Here is a 20559-nt window from a genome sequence, read left to right as displayed (position 1 = left end):
AACAAAACTAGAAAAGGTAGAGCTTTTGGCAGTAGGCTTAAATTTATTGTTTTGAATCCACTCCTGTGTAGCCCGTTGTATTGCTGCTATAATTTTCCTCAGAATACAAGGACTTTCCCTAAAGCCCTGTCTTACCAAACCAATGCCTGCAAGCCTAGAACACAGGTCTGAATTTTAAAAATGCTGCACCCTCTTACCCACACAAAATGTTACAGTGTTAAAAGCATGACATGATAAAAACTTTTCTTTCACTGCTCAACAACTATGTGGCCTGACCCCTTTCAGGGTGGATGTGGTTTTGCTGGTGTGGGTCAATGGGATCCCACTAGCATCTCCTCAAGCTTCAGGATGCCCCATCCCCTCTTGCTAGGATGCTGATAAGGGAAAGCATCCACAGGTAGTTTTCATGAGAGCTTACCACTTCTCCTAGAGGAAGCTTCAGCCTTATTCAAAAAATACCTGCTTTTCTACACAAACAGGCTTGGGGGAAAACCAGCAAAAATACATCTTGCTCAGGTCTTGCTGCAGGACTGGCAGCTTCCCCTAGAGCAAACAGCAAGGGCTCATCAGCTGCCCTAGCATGTATCAGCACAACTCATGAATCAAAATCATAATTCTGAAATTGCCCAATGACAAGTTGCTTTGCTGCATGCATTATTTAATTTCTGTGTGCTTTTGAGTGAACATACACAAAGGTTGCATTTAGAGAGTATTAACCTCTTTATCAGGAATGAACTGAAGCAAAATGGGATATAAGTAAATGCTTAAATAATTTCTTTTGTGGGATTCCCTTCTGTATCAATTAGATATTATAAAGTCATTTTAATATTGGCCAAATCTTCACCAATCCAATCTCATTTAGAACACAGACCAGTAACTCAGAAAAATACTTCAACAGAAGAATGAGTTGCCAGAGCTTATACTGCATATGCCTCACACTCTCAAATGTACTTTGATAGCTACTGTTATGACTAATGAAATTATAAAGTACGAACAAGAATGTAAAAATCGGGGTTAGAGACCTGCTTGGCTTAAAAGATAGAACAATCCCCAAAAGTAACAGTTGTCTAGTCAGAATTCAACTTCCTAATGAAAATGAAAATGGCATGCTAAAATAGCATCTGCCTGAACAGGTCTGTAAAATTTTGCAATGCCCATGCACAACTAGCAGTGTAAAACCAAGGCCTGGAGAAACACCGTTTAAAATCTGTTTGCCATCCCTGTAATGAGTGCCTAAGGTAAGCTGCATACGGCACAGCCATGGAGAACAGTAAGTAGCAATGAGAATGGACAAAAACCAATAAACAGTTATGTAGAGATTACACGACCAAACTTAAATGAGTGTTCCAAGTTCTCCAGGTTTATATGATTATCCCTCCCTTTCTTCTTTTGTCTGATTTCAAAGTTTACTTGTCTAAGTTTTATGTAAGATAGATAGTAGAAAATACCACCTGGAGTTTCAGCAGATACTGCTTAACCCTTCTTCACTAAAGACAGTATATATATATATCTGAATAGGCCACTTTTTAAACAGTAGATGCATAGACACTGCCACACACACACACACACAAACTAATTATTGTTGAATGGTATCACTTCTAAGAGCAAATTTACATGCACCCCACATATTTGCTGCTGAAGCATCTCAAAATTCAAGAGGTATTTCTGTTGGTGCCCTACTTAAGAGGTGCACAGAAAAGGAGTAGAAGCAGCACCTCTCAGGCTTGACAGCACATGAATGCCAAGAAAGATGCAAAAGCTCCTCTTCAGCTTATACTGATGGAAGCAAATTTGGGCTATTTTCCACTCTGTACCCCACTTCTCTAGGTGACTGATTAGCATAGCTCTGCCAGTACATGCAGTCAGCTGGGTGCAAATAAAGAGCAGACTGATGCATGAATTTTTTCTGCTCTTCAGAGTATTTTCTTAGCTCTATCAAACTAGCCTGCTTTGTCAAGACTGCTGTTTGTGTAGCTTGAATACTTGTAAAAAGTAGTTCAGGTTCAAAGACCTTTTGCATACCAGGACCCTTTGGCTCTCTGATCCTACAGCGAGTGCCACCTGTAGCTCTGGAGTGTTACTGCAGCAGAAATCAATGGGAATAAAGCACTTGGCCATTCTAAATCCTCCAAAAGAAAGACGTGTTTTAAATTATGCTTTGCATGTATCAGGACTGGCAACAAGCTCTCATACATCTTTTCTTTTCACTGCTCTTGTAGAAAAGACAAGAGGAAAACCCATTGAAAGTACAGAGTACAAAATCCCTTTCCTACTTAGAAATTATCAAATAAAATTTACAACCTGGTGATCTAGGAGAGCTCTCTCAAAATATCCCCTTGGTCATTTGTTACTGGTTTATCTTCTTTTCCCTCCAGTTTTCTTCCATGTTCAGCTAGAAAGGCAGCAGCTGTGGGTAAGCTGAAAGCCAAACCATTTTACTCAGAACCACTTCAAATTCCAAAGAGGTTGACTGATGGTGTTTTGCCATTCAGAAAATGTCAGCCCATTACTACATGCAACGTGCTGTAACACAGCATAACCTCATGTACAAATGTCAGAAGCTTCCTTAAAACTTTGCATGATTCACAAAAATAAAGTGTAAATTGTTGGTCTGCTAGCTCACCTCTCCTCTCTTTCAATGTAACTGGTCTAAGCAGGCAGTTAACTTAGCAGAACAAAATTAATAAAACAGTCTGACTGATATAATAACTCAGATAATACATGAATTGTCAAAATGTCTATAAAGCTGAAGTTACAACTGAAGTGTGAGTAATAGACTGCACGTGTTGTAAGACCATCTCAGATTTGTGCTTGGGAATTAAATAACCATTTTTGATAAAAATACTAATCTCTGATGTTCTGAAAGTTCGCCTACAAAATGAGTTTTTTATTTTGACCTGTTGCTCCTTTATATACACCACTACCTTCCTACGGTTTAGCAATACACAAATCTTCACATAGATCTTAACAAAATTAGTTATGGGCTTGCTGCAGGAGTTATTATATGAAGTTTTACAGTTTGCATTATATAGCAAGTAAGATTAGATAATCCTAGTGTTTCTTTCTGGATTTAAAATCTGTGAACATCTGTACTGAGAAAAAAAACCCCGCATCTTTGAGAATGGTTACCACTTTAACTGCAGAAAAGGAAGGAGCAAAATAAAATCTGCTTATTTAAAACACAGACTAGCATTGTCTTTAGCAAGTAGCAACCACTAACCCTGCAGACACAGGCCACCAGGCTTCACAAAAAACAGTCTGGCATTCTACAGAAAGTTCAGCCCAGCCATCAATGGAGAAGACACCTAAGAATGTGTCATTTGTATGAGACAGCACATGCAGCATAGGCAGCCAGTATTCTGGAACAGGCCATCACCTTTGATTCTCAGGATTCACCAGTCACAACCTGCTGTGTGACTCAGCACTTACAAAGATGAAAGTAAAGAAGCAAGAAACTTCAAACCTTTTGAGGACTCTGAAAAGCACCAGAAGAAAAAAGTCACAGGAGTGTAAATCATCAGCTAACATCCTGAAAATATTATCTGATCTGTAGATGGAAAAAGTAAAAGCACTAATATCCTCCAAGAACATGCATGATGAAAAAGAAGATGTTTCTAAGAAGCCCATTAAATAGTTATGGTCCTGCTCATATGTTCAAGCTTTTTACAGAAATATTGGTGCCTCTTTCACCCACTTGCTCCCTGCTATGGAAAAACACTTCTTCAGAGTCTGGAAAATGCTGTTTGATCTCAGTAAATTACATCTCACTGCTTGTCGGTTTCTTGATTGATGGTGTAACTTAGGGAACAATATCTGTGTGTGGAATACTGTTTGGAGAAGCAGTCAGGGATTATTGAAAATACAGTATTTATGCAGTTTAAAAATCAGTGGCACATTACACACAACTTTTTTCTAAAGTGATGAAAAATTACTGAAGTGCATTTGGGAACAAAGGGTATAAGGTCTTTTGTCTATTTGTAAGAACACTCGATTGGTTAGACTTCTTAGTAAGTTAGTAGTGATGGATGCAAGAAAAAGCATCAACCGCAGCTGAGCATAAAGCCAGCTGCTTCTCTGGCCAATGGGCAGAAAGGAAGACGTCACTGTTCAGTGGTGATCAGAGAAGAGGGGAGAAAACAAAACTGAGGAGAAGAGAAGGAAAATAAACCAAGGATCACTGATTTCTCCAATCTAAAACTACTGGAGAAGTAGGAAAAGTGTATGGTTTCATCAAAACATGTTGTTTCTTCATCTATCACGTCATGGATAGGTACAAGACTGTCAGAAAACAGCCACTCTGAAAGAGCAGCCACCTCCTCAGCATAAGTAATAATGGAGTTCCTGAATTCAAGGGCTTAGTTCCAATTTACACCATCCACATGTATGATAGCACACACATCACCTTCCAAAACTTCATCTGAGTCCTTAAGGTCCCGTCATAACACAAACACTGTTTTTCACAACACAAATTCAACAGACAGCCAGACACTGGTTACAGAAAGGCCATGACCAAGAACAGTTATGGAACGTATGCAACATACATCACATCTACAGAGAAGTGAATGAGGATGGATGCTGTTGCCACTGATGTGAATGTGCAAAAAAAAACAAACCCGAACAACCCTCACACAGAAATCTGGAAGATATAAAGTAAACAAAAGTAAATACTTCCCACAGACCATACAGAATTAAACTGCTAAATTCAATGATAAGTACAGAGAGACAGAAAGTGTGAAAAGCTTGTGGAAGGGCTAGCTCCATTCAGAGTGCACGTCTGCTGCTGGTAACTGAAAAAAAGGTTCAGAGGCCATCAACAGCTCAGCACACCTTTGAATACTCTAAGAGTGTGAGGACTTTGGACATACTAAATAGGAACACTTTATTTTTTCTCTGTTTTTAATTCTTGTTTCTCTAGCACCAGCTACTGTCTTGTTCCAGTCACAGAGAAGCCGCTCAACGGAGTTGGTCTACTCCAGAAGGGCAATGTTAATGGTTGTGTGTGCACTCTACCAGCTACCAGAGCAAGGAAAAAACAAGAACAGAGAGAAATTTTGTGAAAACCACAGGGTAAATTCACTAACACTTGCCTGGAAATTACTGAAGATTATAGTAATCCTTAGGACAGAAAAGAAGCAGTGGATATGAAAAGAAAAATTTATCTGCAGTAGTTGTAAATTAAGTAATATGGTTTGTTAAGTTTGCAAGCAAACAAGGAAGCAAGTCCACAAATAGCTTGACAATATGGAATGGTTCTCACGTGTGATTCAAAAAGAAGAGGACAGAGAAGGGTCACTGAGGGGTCTGTTGAAAAAATCACGGACAACATTTCTGAGAAGAAAATTAATTCTTTGGCCAGGGCAAAGGTAATTCTTCGTTCCTCTGAGGGAGCCTGGTGGTAAGCACCATAGACCGCACTTCAAGTACAACTCAGAGTCATACACAAGAGCAGAAAGATGTAACTGGCTGTGCTCCTGAACCACTAAGTTTCTGAAGAATAAGCTTGCACTACCATACAGTAGCAGCCCTACAATGTCACTGCAACACACGCCCTCCAGAAAACAGCCACCATCTTGTAAACACCTACTTTCTGATGCCCACCTGCCTTCCTACCAGCAGCAGCCCATACCTGCTGGGTGCCTGCCCCAAGGCAAGTCCCAAACACCTGGGTGGGTGCACTTACCTCTCACTTTTGACTCCGAGTAGGAGGGGATGTCCTCAGAGGTCACAATTTGGGGGAGGCATGTGGGAGCACCAACTCCCTGTCCCAGGTAGGAGGCGGGTGGGTAGTAGGAGCACATGCGGTACTGGGAGCTGACTGCATGGCGGCTCTCCATGCCCTTCACCTGTTGGAGAGAGAAGAGCAACAGCAGCCTGTGAAATCTGAGCCCTAGCACCACAGCTGGGGGAGGGTGGGGGTGGTGGTGGTGGTTTGTCGGATGGGAAGTAAAATCCTGACATGCTGGCATTGGTTATTTTTTGCTATTGGTTGTCTCCTGGCATGCCCACACCAGTCAGCTACAAGTGATGGGATGTGACACAGCAGCAGCAGCTGCCAGTTTACCTTATCTCAGGTTAAGCAGAGTCTGGCACACAGGCATGGAACACTTCGCTGCAAGGAGCTTCCTAGCAAGTCCCCTGCTTACAGCAAGAGACTTTCCAGAGCCCTTCAACTGCACATACCCATCAAGCATCAGAGATGAAGTGTCCATCCACTTCCTACACATCCTCTGAGACTAACCCACCTCAGACTCATGTAAGTGCTCTGCCAGGGACCTACGAGGTGGCTAACATGACACAACACACAGACACACAGACACACACACAGACACATGGCTTTTCTTACAACTCACTGAAGTGGAAAAGTATTTTCCTGATTTACCCAGAGAAACTGAATTGTGGACAGACTATGTGGGAAGCCAGGAGCCACAGCTGGACCTGAGCCAGCAGGTCTGCAGTATCAGCATCATGTTCACTAGAAAACCCCTTCTACCACCTGCAGCTAAATTGGCAGCACTCAGTTTATCCTCCTCCAATGCCCTGAAATCATCCAAACCAATGTACTCAGAGAGGTGATAAATGCTTTTCAGAATTTTTGTTTAACGAACGAACTACCATCTACTATTATTTGTTCCAAAGCCCTACCAGGTAAGTGCTCAACAAACTGCAGCCAGATACTTCACAAGATCAGGATTTTCAGTAGAAAAGGTAACACCATCTGGTGTTCCTAAGTCTGCTGGGCAGTGAAGGACTCCAAATTGGCAAGCTTCCAGAAGCTTTCCAGAGAAAAAGTATCACCATTTTGTGCCAGGTACAAAGTTAACAGGGCCAAGAGTAACCCCATGTTCATCTGTGCCATGAGATACTCTTTTAGTCAGTAAGAGCTTTTATATTGTAAATTAAAACAATACTTAAAATGTTATTTTTGTACCATGTGCACCCTCTGCATGCAGAAACAGTTCCAACATACACCAAAGTTTTATTCATGAAAACCAGTAGATTTCTCTTAAAAATAATGAATTGTGTCATCCAAAGGCAGCCAGAACTCAAAAGAGCCACTGATGTCCCCTTTGGTGTTCTGAAGAAGGGCTGTCTCCTTCTGGAAACAGGCATGTGTGCTTTGCACGAACTCCCTGAACAAAACCCACGCTGCTTCTGCCCAGAAATTATGGACTGGCAATACAAATAGCCCACAAGGTCAGTCCAAAGACCATTTTGAATCTGCCCTTCCACAAAGCTGAGTAGCTCTAGAAAGTAGTTGGGAAAAAAAAGTTAGCGAACTCCTCTCTGTCTGCTGTTCTGCACACACCATCATACTCCCCTTGGTAGGGCAGGGCTGTGTGCAGCACCCTGTCCTGACATCTCCACCTTTCCCTTGTGCAGGTCCACATGTGCACAAGTATCACTGAGAAAAGGTCACTGGCAGAAAACAGAATTATTTCAGCTGGAAGAAAAAGAGCAATCCCTCCTTGGTACTGAAATCAGGTCACACGCCTGTTTCCTCTCACTGTACAAGTGCATGCACTGACCTGTTTCCCTTCAAACATTTTTTTTTAGAGGTTTTCTCCATTTCTTAAAAACAACCCAACCTGCCTAAAATCTGTGGAAGCAATGAATGATTATTACTATTATTATTAGTGGCTGGTAGCTGGCTAGCTAGAGACATGTTTTATTATCTTAGTACTCACACCAAGTCTATGAACCACAGTTCAACTGACAGACACTTGGCCCTGCAAAGAATATTGTGTGCATTAAGCACTGAAGAAAATCTAAAAGCTTTTGGTTTTGTTTTATTAAACTGTTTAGAATAAACATTGCAATAAATCTGAACCATAACATTTCCTTTTTATAGTGCTTAGCAATCCTATTTTACAGTAACAATAAAAAAACAACCAGTCGTAAAAATTCTTGACCTTAGCACTGCATTGAAATGGGGGCTTAGAAGATCATTACTCCATGAGAAGGAGCATTTGCTCTATATTAAGTCCCGCAGCTCTGAAGAGTCCTTGCACACTTCTGGGTGCCAGAAAGGGAGATAAAAACAGACAGGGAAAGCCCTGGGATGTTTAGATTATGCCTAATGTGGGGCAGCCCATCCTTGAAACTCTGCAGCCAGGTGCCAGGTTTGGAATCCTTACCTGGGTCCTGTCCTGAGGGAACGCTAGGGTCATGCAGGGACCACAGGAGGAGATGCCTGGCTCTCTGGTGTCTTCTGCCTCCCATGCCCCTTCCAGCCCTACAGTGAGGCAAAAGCTGGGACAGTCCCCTACACCAGTATGGTTTGTACCACCCCAAAAAGAACAAAGCATGTTTGTGCTGTGGAAGGGAAGGGCATACACTTGCTCTTTGCAGAGAACAAGGTGAGCTCCTGAGTTAAACACCTGAGCTTTTTGCTTCCAGCAACACATCACTCATACCCTGCCCCAACTGTGGGACTGATTCACAGAGACCTCATGTTCTTCAGTGGGAGACCCAGATCATTGTAGAAGCACATCTGGTCTATTTGGCATTTACAGGTTCCCCTAAATTGTTCAACACTGTAACTTATTAAAAGAGGCACTGCAAAGAGGAGTGGGATGCATGTAACTCATGTACAAACAAATACGGCCTGGTTAAAAGACCACATGCAGAGTGGAAATCTGCTCCCTTGTGAAGCCAACATGAGAAATCAAAAGGCAGCTACAGTTTGTCCATGAACAGGCAAGCAGGATTTGTCTATCACCAAGCACAGTCTGTTCAACCTACAGCAGTGCCCAACAGTGGCAGAACATTTACCAAAAGCCAGGGAAGCATATAGAAAATTATCTTGCATCAATTCAGACCATTTTTGTGGAAAAGTTCTTTTAGTAGATGATGGGAGAGCAACATAAAGCCCAGCTGCTCCTTCCAAGCTCCTGGCAGCATCTGCATGACTCTACACATCATCTTCATTGAGGAAGAGCTGAGGAATGGGGGTGGCCATACCAGAGACAGGACAGAAGCAAGACAGGCAGAAGAGGTAACTCACTTCTCCTTTCAGCCTCAGAGACTAAAACGGTCCTGGCCCTTCCCATATGATTTATTCAGACACAACATCACCCAGGTAATTTTTCTATTTACAGAAGCTGCCAGTTACATTCTCCTTGCAAGCAAGCCAGTGTTACTCTTAGCTGTACCTCTGCATTTTGCAGTTGCTACTGACTATGGGGCTTATTTCCAAGATGGACAAGTAGGAGTAGGACAGATGTTAATACTGGGTGACAAGGGCTGCAAAAAGTTCTGAGCAACAGACGTGATCGAAATACTATCCTTTGGCTCTGCCACTGGTCCATCACGTGATCTCAGCCAAATCATTTCACCCAGCTTTCCATCTCTTTGTCTTACATATGACTCATCAGCAGATGTCTTAAAATGAAACCAGTAATTCTGGAAACACCAGAGAAACCCCATTAGGACTTTTCACACAGCTTTTCCCTTCTGCCTGGACTGTAAGAACAACAAAAAAACACCAAAAAAAAAAAAATCCAACCCGCTTTACAGGACATAAAAAAGGCATTTTGATTTTGCATTCTTGTGTCATTATTTGGAAACATCAGAATTCACAGATTGGTTTTTAGCACAAGGCTAAAAGGCATCTACCTTCTACACAAAAGTGGAAATCCACAGTGGAAATCCACAGATTAGTAATCTCCAAATTAAGTCACCTGTGGGCTCTGTGACTGTGGGCAAGTGATTTAACACTTCCCAGCCTCAGTTTCCCCAGCTGCAAACCAGGGCTGCTGTAACTCTCCCACCTTGCTATGCTACTGGTCATGAGCTGACCCCTCCCAACTACTGCTGCACTTGCACTGCCCAAGGTGGCTTTATTTCATGCTGAAAAACAGCTAAGCACATTTTCCAGCACAAGGAAAAATCGAGTCTGTGATACCCTGCCTTGACTTACTTTGATTCTAGCACAGAAAATACAAGAGACATCTATATCTGTCCCTCCTTGATAGACAAACTTAATTAACCTTTGCTATTCTGTTCCAACCTATTCTTTTAGACAAAGGCAGTGACCCATAAACAATATGTTACCATCAGAATCTCAACTGCAGTGACACCTAGAGATATAGCCCTATCAGCAGTATTGGAAAATAAACCGCTTAGATTAGCTCCTCCAAGAAATATGGATTGCATTCATGTCACACATGAGCTGTCAGAAACATTAGGATACTTTTAGCATAAATCTGTAGTGTGAAGGGTATGTTATGAACACAGTATATAATACACTGCTTACACATGAAATTAGGATTGTGTCAGGTGACTTGCACAACGCATATGTATTTACACACGCATTTTACACCTACATCAGAATAGTTAAGACTGCATATTTCTGTAGGAAGGCCAGGGTTATTGGAGGAAGAACTGTCAGAAACTAGAAACAGGTTGTTGAAGTTGAAAAAGAGCAATCTTTTACAAGCAAGCAGCCATTCTTAGCAGTTCAAAATGCTAGCTTTACTGTAACAGCCACAGTTTTCTGGATTTAATAACAGACAGTTTTATATGTTTCCTGCTTTTTAAGAAATCCTTTAAAAATGGTTTCCTATCTCAGCAATATGTTTCACTTCCAAATGGTAAATGTAACTTCCATATCATAAAATGAGTTAAAATTTCTCAGTCTGACTGTCACCAACACTTAATTCAGGTTTTTGCTGTGAACTGGTTTAAGGAAAGATACAAAAATGTTGAGGCTTTGGAAGTGATAATACTTGTCAAGCTGAGTTAAAAACAAACAAACAAACAAACACAAAAACATATCTCAAGAGCAAGAAACAGAAATTACATGAAATTTTGAACCTTGAAAAAACCTGCCCTAACCTGTCTCCAAAGTGAGATCCCTATAGACAAAAAAAAGTGCAGCCACTGCTCCCCATGTGTGGGGGAAGATTCTGCATCCTGCAGATTTTTAATGGTCTGGCTGTAGGAACTAGAAGAGGTTTTTGGGTCGATGCCAACTCAGAAAGAACTGACTTTATGTCACACAACAGCAGTTTCATTGCCAGGTTGGAGAATTAAATCAGATTAGATACAGACATGTGCATCCAGGTTTTAGTTTTGTTGTGGCAGAAGAGACTGAGTTTCCCAGTTGCTGCCCCTAGGCAGGTGACAGTGAGGCTAGTTTCAGAAGTACCAGGTTCAACTGATTACCAATATGCTCTGACTTGCAATACTTGCAGTTGGTGAACTCATTTAACTGTTAATTGAGTTGAATGCACATAAATTCCTGTTGTAATGAACAATTACTTCACAAGAAGGTCCAGATGCTCACACAGAACTGGAGTGAAAGGAGATGCACAGTAACCACTACACTTGCAATATTTCATCTCTAACCTAAGCTTGCTTTTTTTTTCATGTGCAATCCCAGGCATATCTGATTATCTGCCTTAGAGCTTGCAAAAGCAGCAGAATATAAATGACAAAGGGTGTCTTGACCAAAACTATCATCTTTATTATGCTTACCAAATCATGATGGATACAGCATCTGGTCTTACTGTGTACAAATCAAAAAAATACACAGAAATATCTAAAAAATGTGCACCTCTATGAATTCACTCAAGTATGCAAGTCTCTGCAAAGAACAAAGACTAATGAAAACTGACATTAATCTACATTAAAGATTCAGTGATTCAGTTTATTTGCCAAGGCTCAATGATGCCTTATTCCTCATCCCACACACTCACATGTTTCCTCCCTGGCTTTTCTCTCTTGCTCCCTAAATTCTGAAACAGCAGACACCTTGTCTGCATCCAGAAGTTATCTCTAAGTATGCAATTCTCCTTGTATGGTTACAGTTACTCCAGGACAAGTAAGCCTCCAACAACAACAGACCTGGGAAAGGCAGGGCTCTTGCCAACACTGCTTAAACTAGGATATGTTCCAGTAAGCACGTAAGGTGGCTTATATACCAACAAAAAAAACATCCTGTGGGTTCACAGCTTAGCAAGCTGCCTGGGTATGGTCACAGCTGGCATTGCATGGCTATCATTCTAGTAAAGAAGCAAAAATCAAAAACCTTCATCAAAACAGTTATAGCAATACCAGTCACATAAGAAGACTCATTTGTACTGGAAGACTGGTTAAGAGAGCCTGTGCAAGAGAGCCTGTAAAAAATAAAGGCAGACTGTACAGGCAGTCCAGCAAAAATCCCTGTGTAGATTCAGCTATGTGTTTCCTCTGAAGAGAATCAACCTGCAAAGGTTTGCCAGCAAAACCCCCTGAAGGTGTAAGCCAGGTCTGATTCCTCCCTGTGGATCATGCTCTGAAACTCCTCTGTAACTCCTTCCTATGCTTGACAAAGAACATCATTCATCCTTCTCCATTTAACACTATATTTCTCTGGTCTCCTCTTGCTGGTAACCCATATGCAGAATTGATGCTTAACCACGTGTAGCAGCTGGGAGATCATTCACCTTACAACAAACCATCTTCAGTGCCACACAGGGCTTACAACCTTGGCATCACTGCACCCACTGCCATCAAGCATTATCTAGGCAAACTCCCACTAAAACTTTTTATGATTATCTGTGCAATACGCTGTCGTAACAATATACAAACCCCATGACTCCTAACTCTTCCAGCAGTAACAATCTGAACTTGCAGATCAGCTTCTGAGAAACAGCTTTGGAAGCTATAAGACACTGGCCTTGAACTACACTCTGTCCTGCTGAACAGGAGAGATGCATCCTGGTTTGAGGGACACTGCACTCCTGAAGGTAGAAAGCATCATCTCTAGTCTCTCTGCCCAGACATCTCATCAGAACAGCACTGAGAGATCCCAAATTGTTTGGCCTGGAGAAAGTAAAACCTTAGGTGAGATAAATCATTAAATTCACACAGAGGTGAATGCGAACAATGTGATACAGCCCACAAGGTGGGGAAGAACATGCAGCATTTGAAGAATGGTGGAAGAAAAATGGCCCATTTTGCCAAACCTTGCATTTTCTTTATCACCTCTTCAGTATCCCACTAATTTGAGTGTCACTTAAGCGGAATTTAGATACAGACTGCAGGGCTTCAAGAGAAACATGCACAGGAAACACACTATTGCTTTTATTTCTTTAAGGGGCATCCAAGGTCCCACAAGAAATAGAACATCACAGTGAGACAGCAAACCCTCTACACCAAGACTTCTTATACATAAAATCTAGTTTCAAATGACAATACGTGACACCAGAACTGAGAGGCCACTCTTCTCAGAGGTTATAAATCTTAATTCCAAGGCTTAACATAATTCCTAGTGTATCTCTTCATCAAACACAATGCACTACGATAGTCAATACTTGTGATTTACTTACCTGTTTTGCAAGCAAGTATAATCACAAAAATCTACTAGCTGGAGAAACAGTGAAATGCAGAAGTGAGTAGAAGCCTGCAGTAACATTATTTTGACAAGACAGATGTTGCTGCCTCTCATCTGTGTTGTGATGGTGTCTCCAACCATCAGCTCTACAGTAGGCTCTTACAAGCTACATACTGCAAAAGCTTCAGAAGAAAGAGCTATCTGAAATACACTGCTATGACATGTCATGTTAAGCCTACCAACCAAAATGAAAAAGCTAATGAAAGAGCACCTCACTTCATTACCACACATAAATCCTATCCCCAGTTTGTCTTATTTCCCCTCCCCCTAATTTGGTGATCAAATTCAGCAGCTAAGGAAGATCCTATCAGGTAACCTTAGTGAAAAGGCATACCTCCATGTATTTGAACATGATGGCAGTAAAGGCTATCTCCACACTGTGAGAAGAAAGCTCTTGTGGTGGGGCCTGGCATAGTAGAAGGAAGGGAGACAGCTCTTTTACAGCTACACTCATGGTGAAAAAGGTATGTGTAATAGTACTAAATCCATACTGCTCTAAAGCCATGATCATAAAATTCATGGACTAGCCAGCTTGCCCCAGAAGGCCCCAGCACTTTCAGAAGGAACTTTCCATTAAGTGTCTAATAACAGGAAAGCCTCACTGAAGGTGATGTGGACTGCTACAGCAACTGTACCCTGGTCTCAGTTCCCGGTCCTTGGTATCAGAAGTTAAAATATCCTTTCAGAGCTAGTCCCTGAGCCAGAACTGTTAGGGGAATTCCCTATCTGCAAAGGGGATGACCCATCTGTTCCCTTTAGAAAGGAGGCTGTGGTGGACACTTAATCTTTCATAGTTGAGTGGTTTCACAACAGAGCCTTTGCAAAAGACAGCCTTTCCCCCCCCCCTGATGCTCTGCAGAGGAAGTCTGCCCTCTTCTACCTTTGTCAAGGGACATGGTGTATAGAGACTCAGAGTGCAGGCTTCCAAGTTCAATTTCAGACAGAAAAGCACCACTGCAGCCCAAGACCTAGCAGCCTCAAGGTCACTGATACAGCTCCACTTACTTAGCCAAGAATCTGCTGCTTTGGCAGAGTTCCCCTTTTTCCAGTCTCTGACCAGTACTGAGTTGGAGGCTCCAATTGTCAAGTCCTAGAGTGAAGGGGCTCAGTTGTCTTTATACCCAAGATAATGAAGAACACAGAGCTCTGGTGCAAATCTCTTACACAGAGCCTGTAGCTTGAGATACCCAAGCAGAATGCACAAGCCCTGTAGCTGACACTGCTAAAACACACCATTAGCAACATGTCATATCACATTCAGCTGTTTGCTGTCAGACCACTGCAGAGCAGCATGGTCTCCCGTGTCACTAAGTGCCTGAAGAGCAACAGCCTCTCGGAATATACACCTGAGGCTCCCAGGATGTTGAGTTATTCAGCTGACCTCTTCTTCCAGAAAATAACCCAAACTGATGTAATTCTGAAGATAAAATCAAGTGTGTGCCTTTTTATCTGTGCTTAGAGTAACTGACCTGTGCTTGTATTGCTGCTTTCATTGTGCTGCCTCATAACCACCCTTTTTGGCTAACAAAGGAGAGGTGCTAACCTCTAACCCCCACCAGGGCGGTCCAAATTCCACCCTGGAATCTGATTCTGGTTTTGCACTGCCATGGCATGAGAAAGCAGGAGGTCAGAATCAGGCCCAAGGAACAGCTTATTGCCCACCTCACTATTCTGTGTAACACCCCTGTAACATCATACCTGCCACTGTTTTCCTGACTGGCTTGGCACATAGGCTGCTGGGAGGCTTCGGAAGCTGTTTTTCATGGCTGACCCTACAATCGTACCCCCCGTCTCACTTGAGGAAGGCTCACTGGCCACTGCCATTTGGTACTGGGAGTAGTTGTACAGGTTGTTATAGTAAGGATACAGAGACGGCTGGTAAAAACTGCTGTAGTAGGTGGAGTCCACAACCAAATCAGACGTGCTCTCCAAGTGCCCTCTGCTGGGGATGGAGGGGATGTCCTGAATGAGCATCCGTCCCTCTGGAAGAGAAAAAAAGCACAAGCCATTATGAAGCAGGAGGCTCCATGAAAACCATTTCCTTTCACCTTCTGATGAGCTACTACTACTTGAAGGCTGGGCAGAGTAGTAAATAGGACAGTAGTAAATAGGAAGAGGTGGGAGCTGAAAGGAAAATACAGCTGGATGTCTGTTGTAAACTCAAGTGGACTGACATCCACTCAAAGTCCACACCGCCTACACACAGTGCAGGCTGCAGAATAGGAGACAAAACCAACTGCAAGTTAAGACAATGCTGTGAGTCCTCAAGCAGCATCAGTTAACCTCATGATGAAGTACACCAGGTAACGATGCAACCCTATACTATTTTTAAATTGTAATAGTATGCAAAGCCTCTTCTACCTCCCTGGAAGCAGAAATACCCTAGACACAGGATGACCTTCCATCTCCAGCCAGCGTCCTGTAGGTAGGAGGAGACTTTCCTGAGCATCCGTCTAGAAAGAGAAGCTGCAGAGGGGACAGAAATGCATGATCAGCCAAGATGTCTCAGAAACCCACATGCTGCCACTGAGCACTAAGGCCCTCAATCCTTGCCCAGCCTCCACATCCAAATTTAGCTCCTTTTTACTTGCAAAATCACAGAGCAGAACCAGCTTTCACACCACTGGCAAAAAAAAGGATGAGGAGGGAATTCCTCATTACTTTCTGCCTGTACTCAGGAGAGCTCCAGACTGGAGGACAGCCAGCAACACTCCCTGCAAGTTGTCCTTGCAAAGGTCTGCCTCCTCTGTTGTTCCCCAAGAGGGGAAATTTCTCAGAGGAAGTTTTTAGGTCCCGGTTTTCTCCAGTGTCAATGAGCACTCTGCAATACTTGCCAGGTTGAAAAAGGAAGATGCTTGTCAGTATTGTGTCACAATCAAGCTCTCTCAGATGTGCCAAGTCAGCTACCTGGCCAAGCCAGATACTGCCAAAAACTACCATAACCTCAGGAAGTCTAACCATGCAGTGAATATACAGATATGCATTAGCAAGGGAGCAACCGTAAATTGCACCACTGACACAGCCCTGGTTCCAGCTCACATCCCTGCAACCCTGACCTCCACAAACTCTGTCAGTCTTTGCAGCATAATGATCCTTTCTGCAAGGATCTCCAGCTCTTCCCACCATGTTGTCTAACTCTACCATGGAGGAGAAAAGGATGTAGCTTAGAGAATACTGATGAGCTCTCCAGAGCTATTGGTATGGAGAGGAAGTAGCATAGACAACAGGCACAAGTGAAATAACATCTCTAAGAGAGATGTCAGGCAGGTATTCTTAGTTTGTTTTCTGCCTTCCTCCTGTGTATCTGTATCTTAGACACTTACTTGCAAAATGAACATGGTGACAATTACCAGCCTCTCAGAGTCATGGTAACAACTTTCACTGTACTGTGTATTAGCTGCACAGTAGATCCAATTACAGGTTTTACCAATTATTGCCATTCACAATGCAATTCTGCTTCACTTCTTTAGCTGTAATTACAGCTTTCTGCAAACATGGATAGTCTGCTTCTAGGTCACTAAATTCTAGAGTGCACCTGTTCAGATCTTGCTGACATTTTCTTGACATCAATTAATTATACTTGTTTATTAGCAAAGAGAGTGTTTTATGCCTTCTGCATCTAATTTTTCTGTTCTCCAGGCCCATACAAGTGAGAACCAGGCCAGCTGTCCTTTTTCATCAGGAGTATCTCTGAAATTTGCACACAGAACAGGAGTTCACAAAGCTGATGAAGACCCTTTACATTTTCTGCACTTCCATATTTTTATGGAATTTTAGTACTGCTATTATTCTGCTTGTGAAAAGGACTCTCTTCAGTTCCTTCTATGCATGTCTGGTAAAATCAGAACTTAAGACCTCTGACACTAAAAAGCCAACAATTCTGATAAATCACAACACAAGCCTGACACCCCTCTCCCAGATAAAGTTGTGGTCTAATTGTTCTGCTTTTCATGCTGTAAAAGAGCAGCCAAAACCAAAATCCTTTAACACGTTCCCTGTCAGGATACAGATCTGTCATGAGACAGATACGGAAGGCAGCTGGCCGCAGAACTTCTGGCAGAGTTATGCTGTGCTGCACAGATCTGCCATTTCTTTTATAACCTCTGAAGGGTCTATACACTTGCAGTGCATCATAAGGGTAATACTTTTGAGTAAGAATACTAGCAGCAGGAAGATGGGGCCTCTTTACACCTGGAAATGAAAGAGCTGTTATTTTGAGGTGTCAGCAGCTAAAAGGACATGGGAGAGAATGTAACACACTTTGCTGCAACTTTTGTAAAGGTCTTCAGCACCTCCCTTTCTAACCAGAATGACATACACTAGAACAGAGACCTATCCATAGCTATCCACAGAATCATACAAGCACCTCTATGATGTTCCAGTGGCTGGCAGTGCTGCAGATCCTTCCTGAGGAAAGGGCAGTAATGACAGTCTTCTGCTGCATCAAGCAGGAGAAAAAAAACAGGATTTTTGTTCCTTCTTCTTTATTTCTATCCCGTACCTGCAATTTGGGCTGCCATTATTTGCCAACGAAGGTGCAAATGGGGTTGACTTGCTGCCACCTGTTCTTCCTTTTGCACAACAGCTGCCACTAGTTCAGTGTTCAGGGTTTTTAGGAATCTACCAGAACAGTTCTCTGCTTTCCTCCTACTGTCCCTCTGATCTCCAATAGTGCTCAGCTGCCCTCCCAAGACTCAATGTCGAGTCTGTGGAACCAGTCATCTGCTCGGTCAGCCACCCATACACATAAATCCCCAAGTCAGAAGCCTAAGGCATTTTTCTCTTATAAAAGCAGAACTGTGGAATCCATGGTCCTTGTAACATTCCTGGCACATAAACCTGAGCTGTGGCCACAACACAGGAATGTGCCCCATCAGATTAGCAGAAAGGAACAGGAGACATGGGGAAGGGGAAAGTTCAAGAGAAGTGACAGACACACACAACTCCACACAGACACAGAACTTCCACACTGGAAAGACAGCCAGAAGAGTACTTTTCTCCAAATGCCAAACCACATCATGCTTCTGAAGACAGAAGGACTAGCAACAACGCACAAAGAACACAAGAAAGCTCTCAGATGCTTCAACTTGCACTTTCCCCTGAATTTAGGAGATAAGTTTTTCTTTGATGTCATACTTTGGGACAAGTCTACCTTTTTCTGAAGCATGTGGGGAGATTTGATGCTTTGCCTGGGAGAAGGGAGACATCTCATATAAGATGCAGCTTTCTCCCATCCAGACTGTGGGCCAGTACCTATACGGGTTACCTCCAAAGTGCTAAGTGTCAAGGGGAGCAGAATTAAGGACAAAGAACCCTGCTAAACTGTCCTAGAAATAAAACAAGACACTCAGAGATCTGCCCAGAGAAGATTTCATGTTTATTATATGCCCAGAGAATTTTTTGCCCTATCCATGCCAGTTCTCTCCAACTGAAGTGTGCTATCCAGCTCATGGGCAAGCACATTGCATCTGGGCTGCAGCATCTTTAGGCATGGCCATCATTTGTAAAACAAGGCAGATCTCTTGGAAGCAATGGCTGTAACTAAGCTTTAGCTAACTGGGGTCCCTCCAGTTGGTCTTTGGCCTGTATATGTAATTCTTGACTCCTTCCCACAGCTTCACCTCTGTCCATTCAATGAGCAAGGTGTCCTCCTCAAGGGAGGATGTCAGCCCCTGTCTGTTTTCTGCCAGCAGGGAGTGAATACCAAGGTTAAGAAAGCAGCTTTCAGCTGCATTGGTTTTGTTGGGTTTTTTTTTTCCAAATATAATTCAGTACAGCTGAGTGGTTCTGCTGGGTCCTTCCCTGCCTCAGAGCTTGCCACATTAAAACACCTGCACATGAGGTGCAGTCCAGAGGTTCATTGCTCTAAGGGGAGCAATTTTCAAGAGGAATTAAGCTGCCAACAATGCACTGCTGCTGCACCTTCAGACTCCCACTCTGCCCCTTCACCTGCCCTTTAAAAACAGAGAGCTGCTGCAGGAGCTGGGCTCATGCCTTGTCTATCCTCACACTCTACATGAGAAAAAACTGGGAAGGGATCTGGTGCTAGCCATAAATTTTAACATTTTGCAAGTTGTGAACAAGTTACAGTTAAAAATATGGAACTGTACCTGTACAAAAAGGAACTAAAATCAGGGGAGCAAGCAAACAACAAAAAAGGAGCAATTAAAATCTCAGTTTTTGGAACTCCAAATCCACAATGCAAGGCCATCAGAGGCTCTCCATGTGTGAGCAATGCTCTTGCAGTGAGACCACAAGTATCCCTTCATGCAGTTGTGCCCTTGGATCTCTAAGCTCTTTTCTACATCTTTACTAATTCCTGTAGAGAACCAATGCTACTTTTTTTGCACTGTGTACACTGTTTGAAATATGACCCACTCTTTCATAGAAGATCAATATGATGCACGATAAATACTGTTATTGATCTTGCAGTGTTGTAGATGACTCTCCAGCCCTATGGCATATTAATAGTGGTTAACCTGTAATTCATTTCAGGATGGCTGTGATTTTCTTTTACGGAAGGTGAGTTCTCGAGGTCAGTTACACATACAGGTCTTATACATTCAGTAACCTGAGGGGCTCTTGCCTTCACTTAGCAGGGCATGGTGAAAAACTGTTGCCCAGTCCCCCACTTAATGTGAACCAGTCCCAGACCATTTACTTCGATGAAACTGCAGCAATTTACAACAACTATGGATATGCATGGCAAAATCAGCACAGAAGCCAGTATACAGATCACTCTTTCCCTTCTTACTTTTTTCAAAGATAGGAGAAATGCCAGGGAATTTACTCTATCATCATCTCTGTCTCACAGGTGCAAATATGTTTTCAAGCTTACACACTAAGAAATGCAATTTATCTGTAACATTCACTCATTCTGTACATAAGCCTGGACTACCTCCTGTTGCTGTACTGTTAAGGGCTTAATTTAAAAATGCCTGGAAAAGGTTCTGTGTGTCAAATAGCACAGAGTCCATGCTATTAGACTTTCCCAGCATCTAAAGCAGGGTACTAGCACCAAATTGCCTGCTGGAAATAGTTACTGGGCTACACATGGGAATCTGGGGTGAGCACTTGGGACAGACAAACATCAGAAACTTTTTAAAAATCCAGACAGCACATACCATCACATTTCAGTGTCTGGGAGCATACAGTGACATGGTTCAATTTACTCATGCAGC

At 42.6% G+C, this 20559-nt stretch overlaps 1 protein-coding gene across 1 annotated transcript in view; it reads right to left on the bottom strand.

Annotated features, from left to right (window-relative positions):
• Positions 1–20559, bottom strand: part of DMRT1 (doublesex and mab-3 related transcription factor 1) — a 58855-nt gene that overhangs the window by 19793 nt on the left and 18503 nt on the right. Inside the window, exons 3-4 of the mRNA XM_071731137.1 lie at positions 15077–15360; positions 5681–5843 (exon numbers count right to left, since the gene is read on the bottom strand). Of these exons, the coding sequence (XP_071587238.1) occupies positions 5681–5843; positions 15077–15360 (447 nt within the window). The remainder of the gene's footprint in view (positions 1–5680; positions 5844–15076; positions 15361–20559) is intronic.

This window comes from Heliangelus exortis, chromosome Z (assembly GCF_036169615.1).
Source record: "Heliangelus exortis chromosome Z, bHelExo1.hap1, whole genome shotgun sequence".
Lineage (NCBI taxonomy): Eukaryota > Metazoa > Chordata > Aves > Apodiformes > Trochilidae > Heliangelus > Heliangelus exortis.
This window is presented reverse-complemented; position numbering and strand designations above follow the sequence as displayed.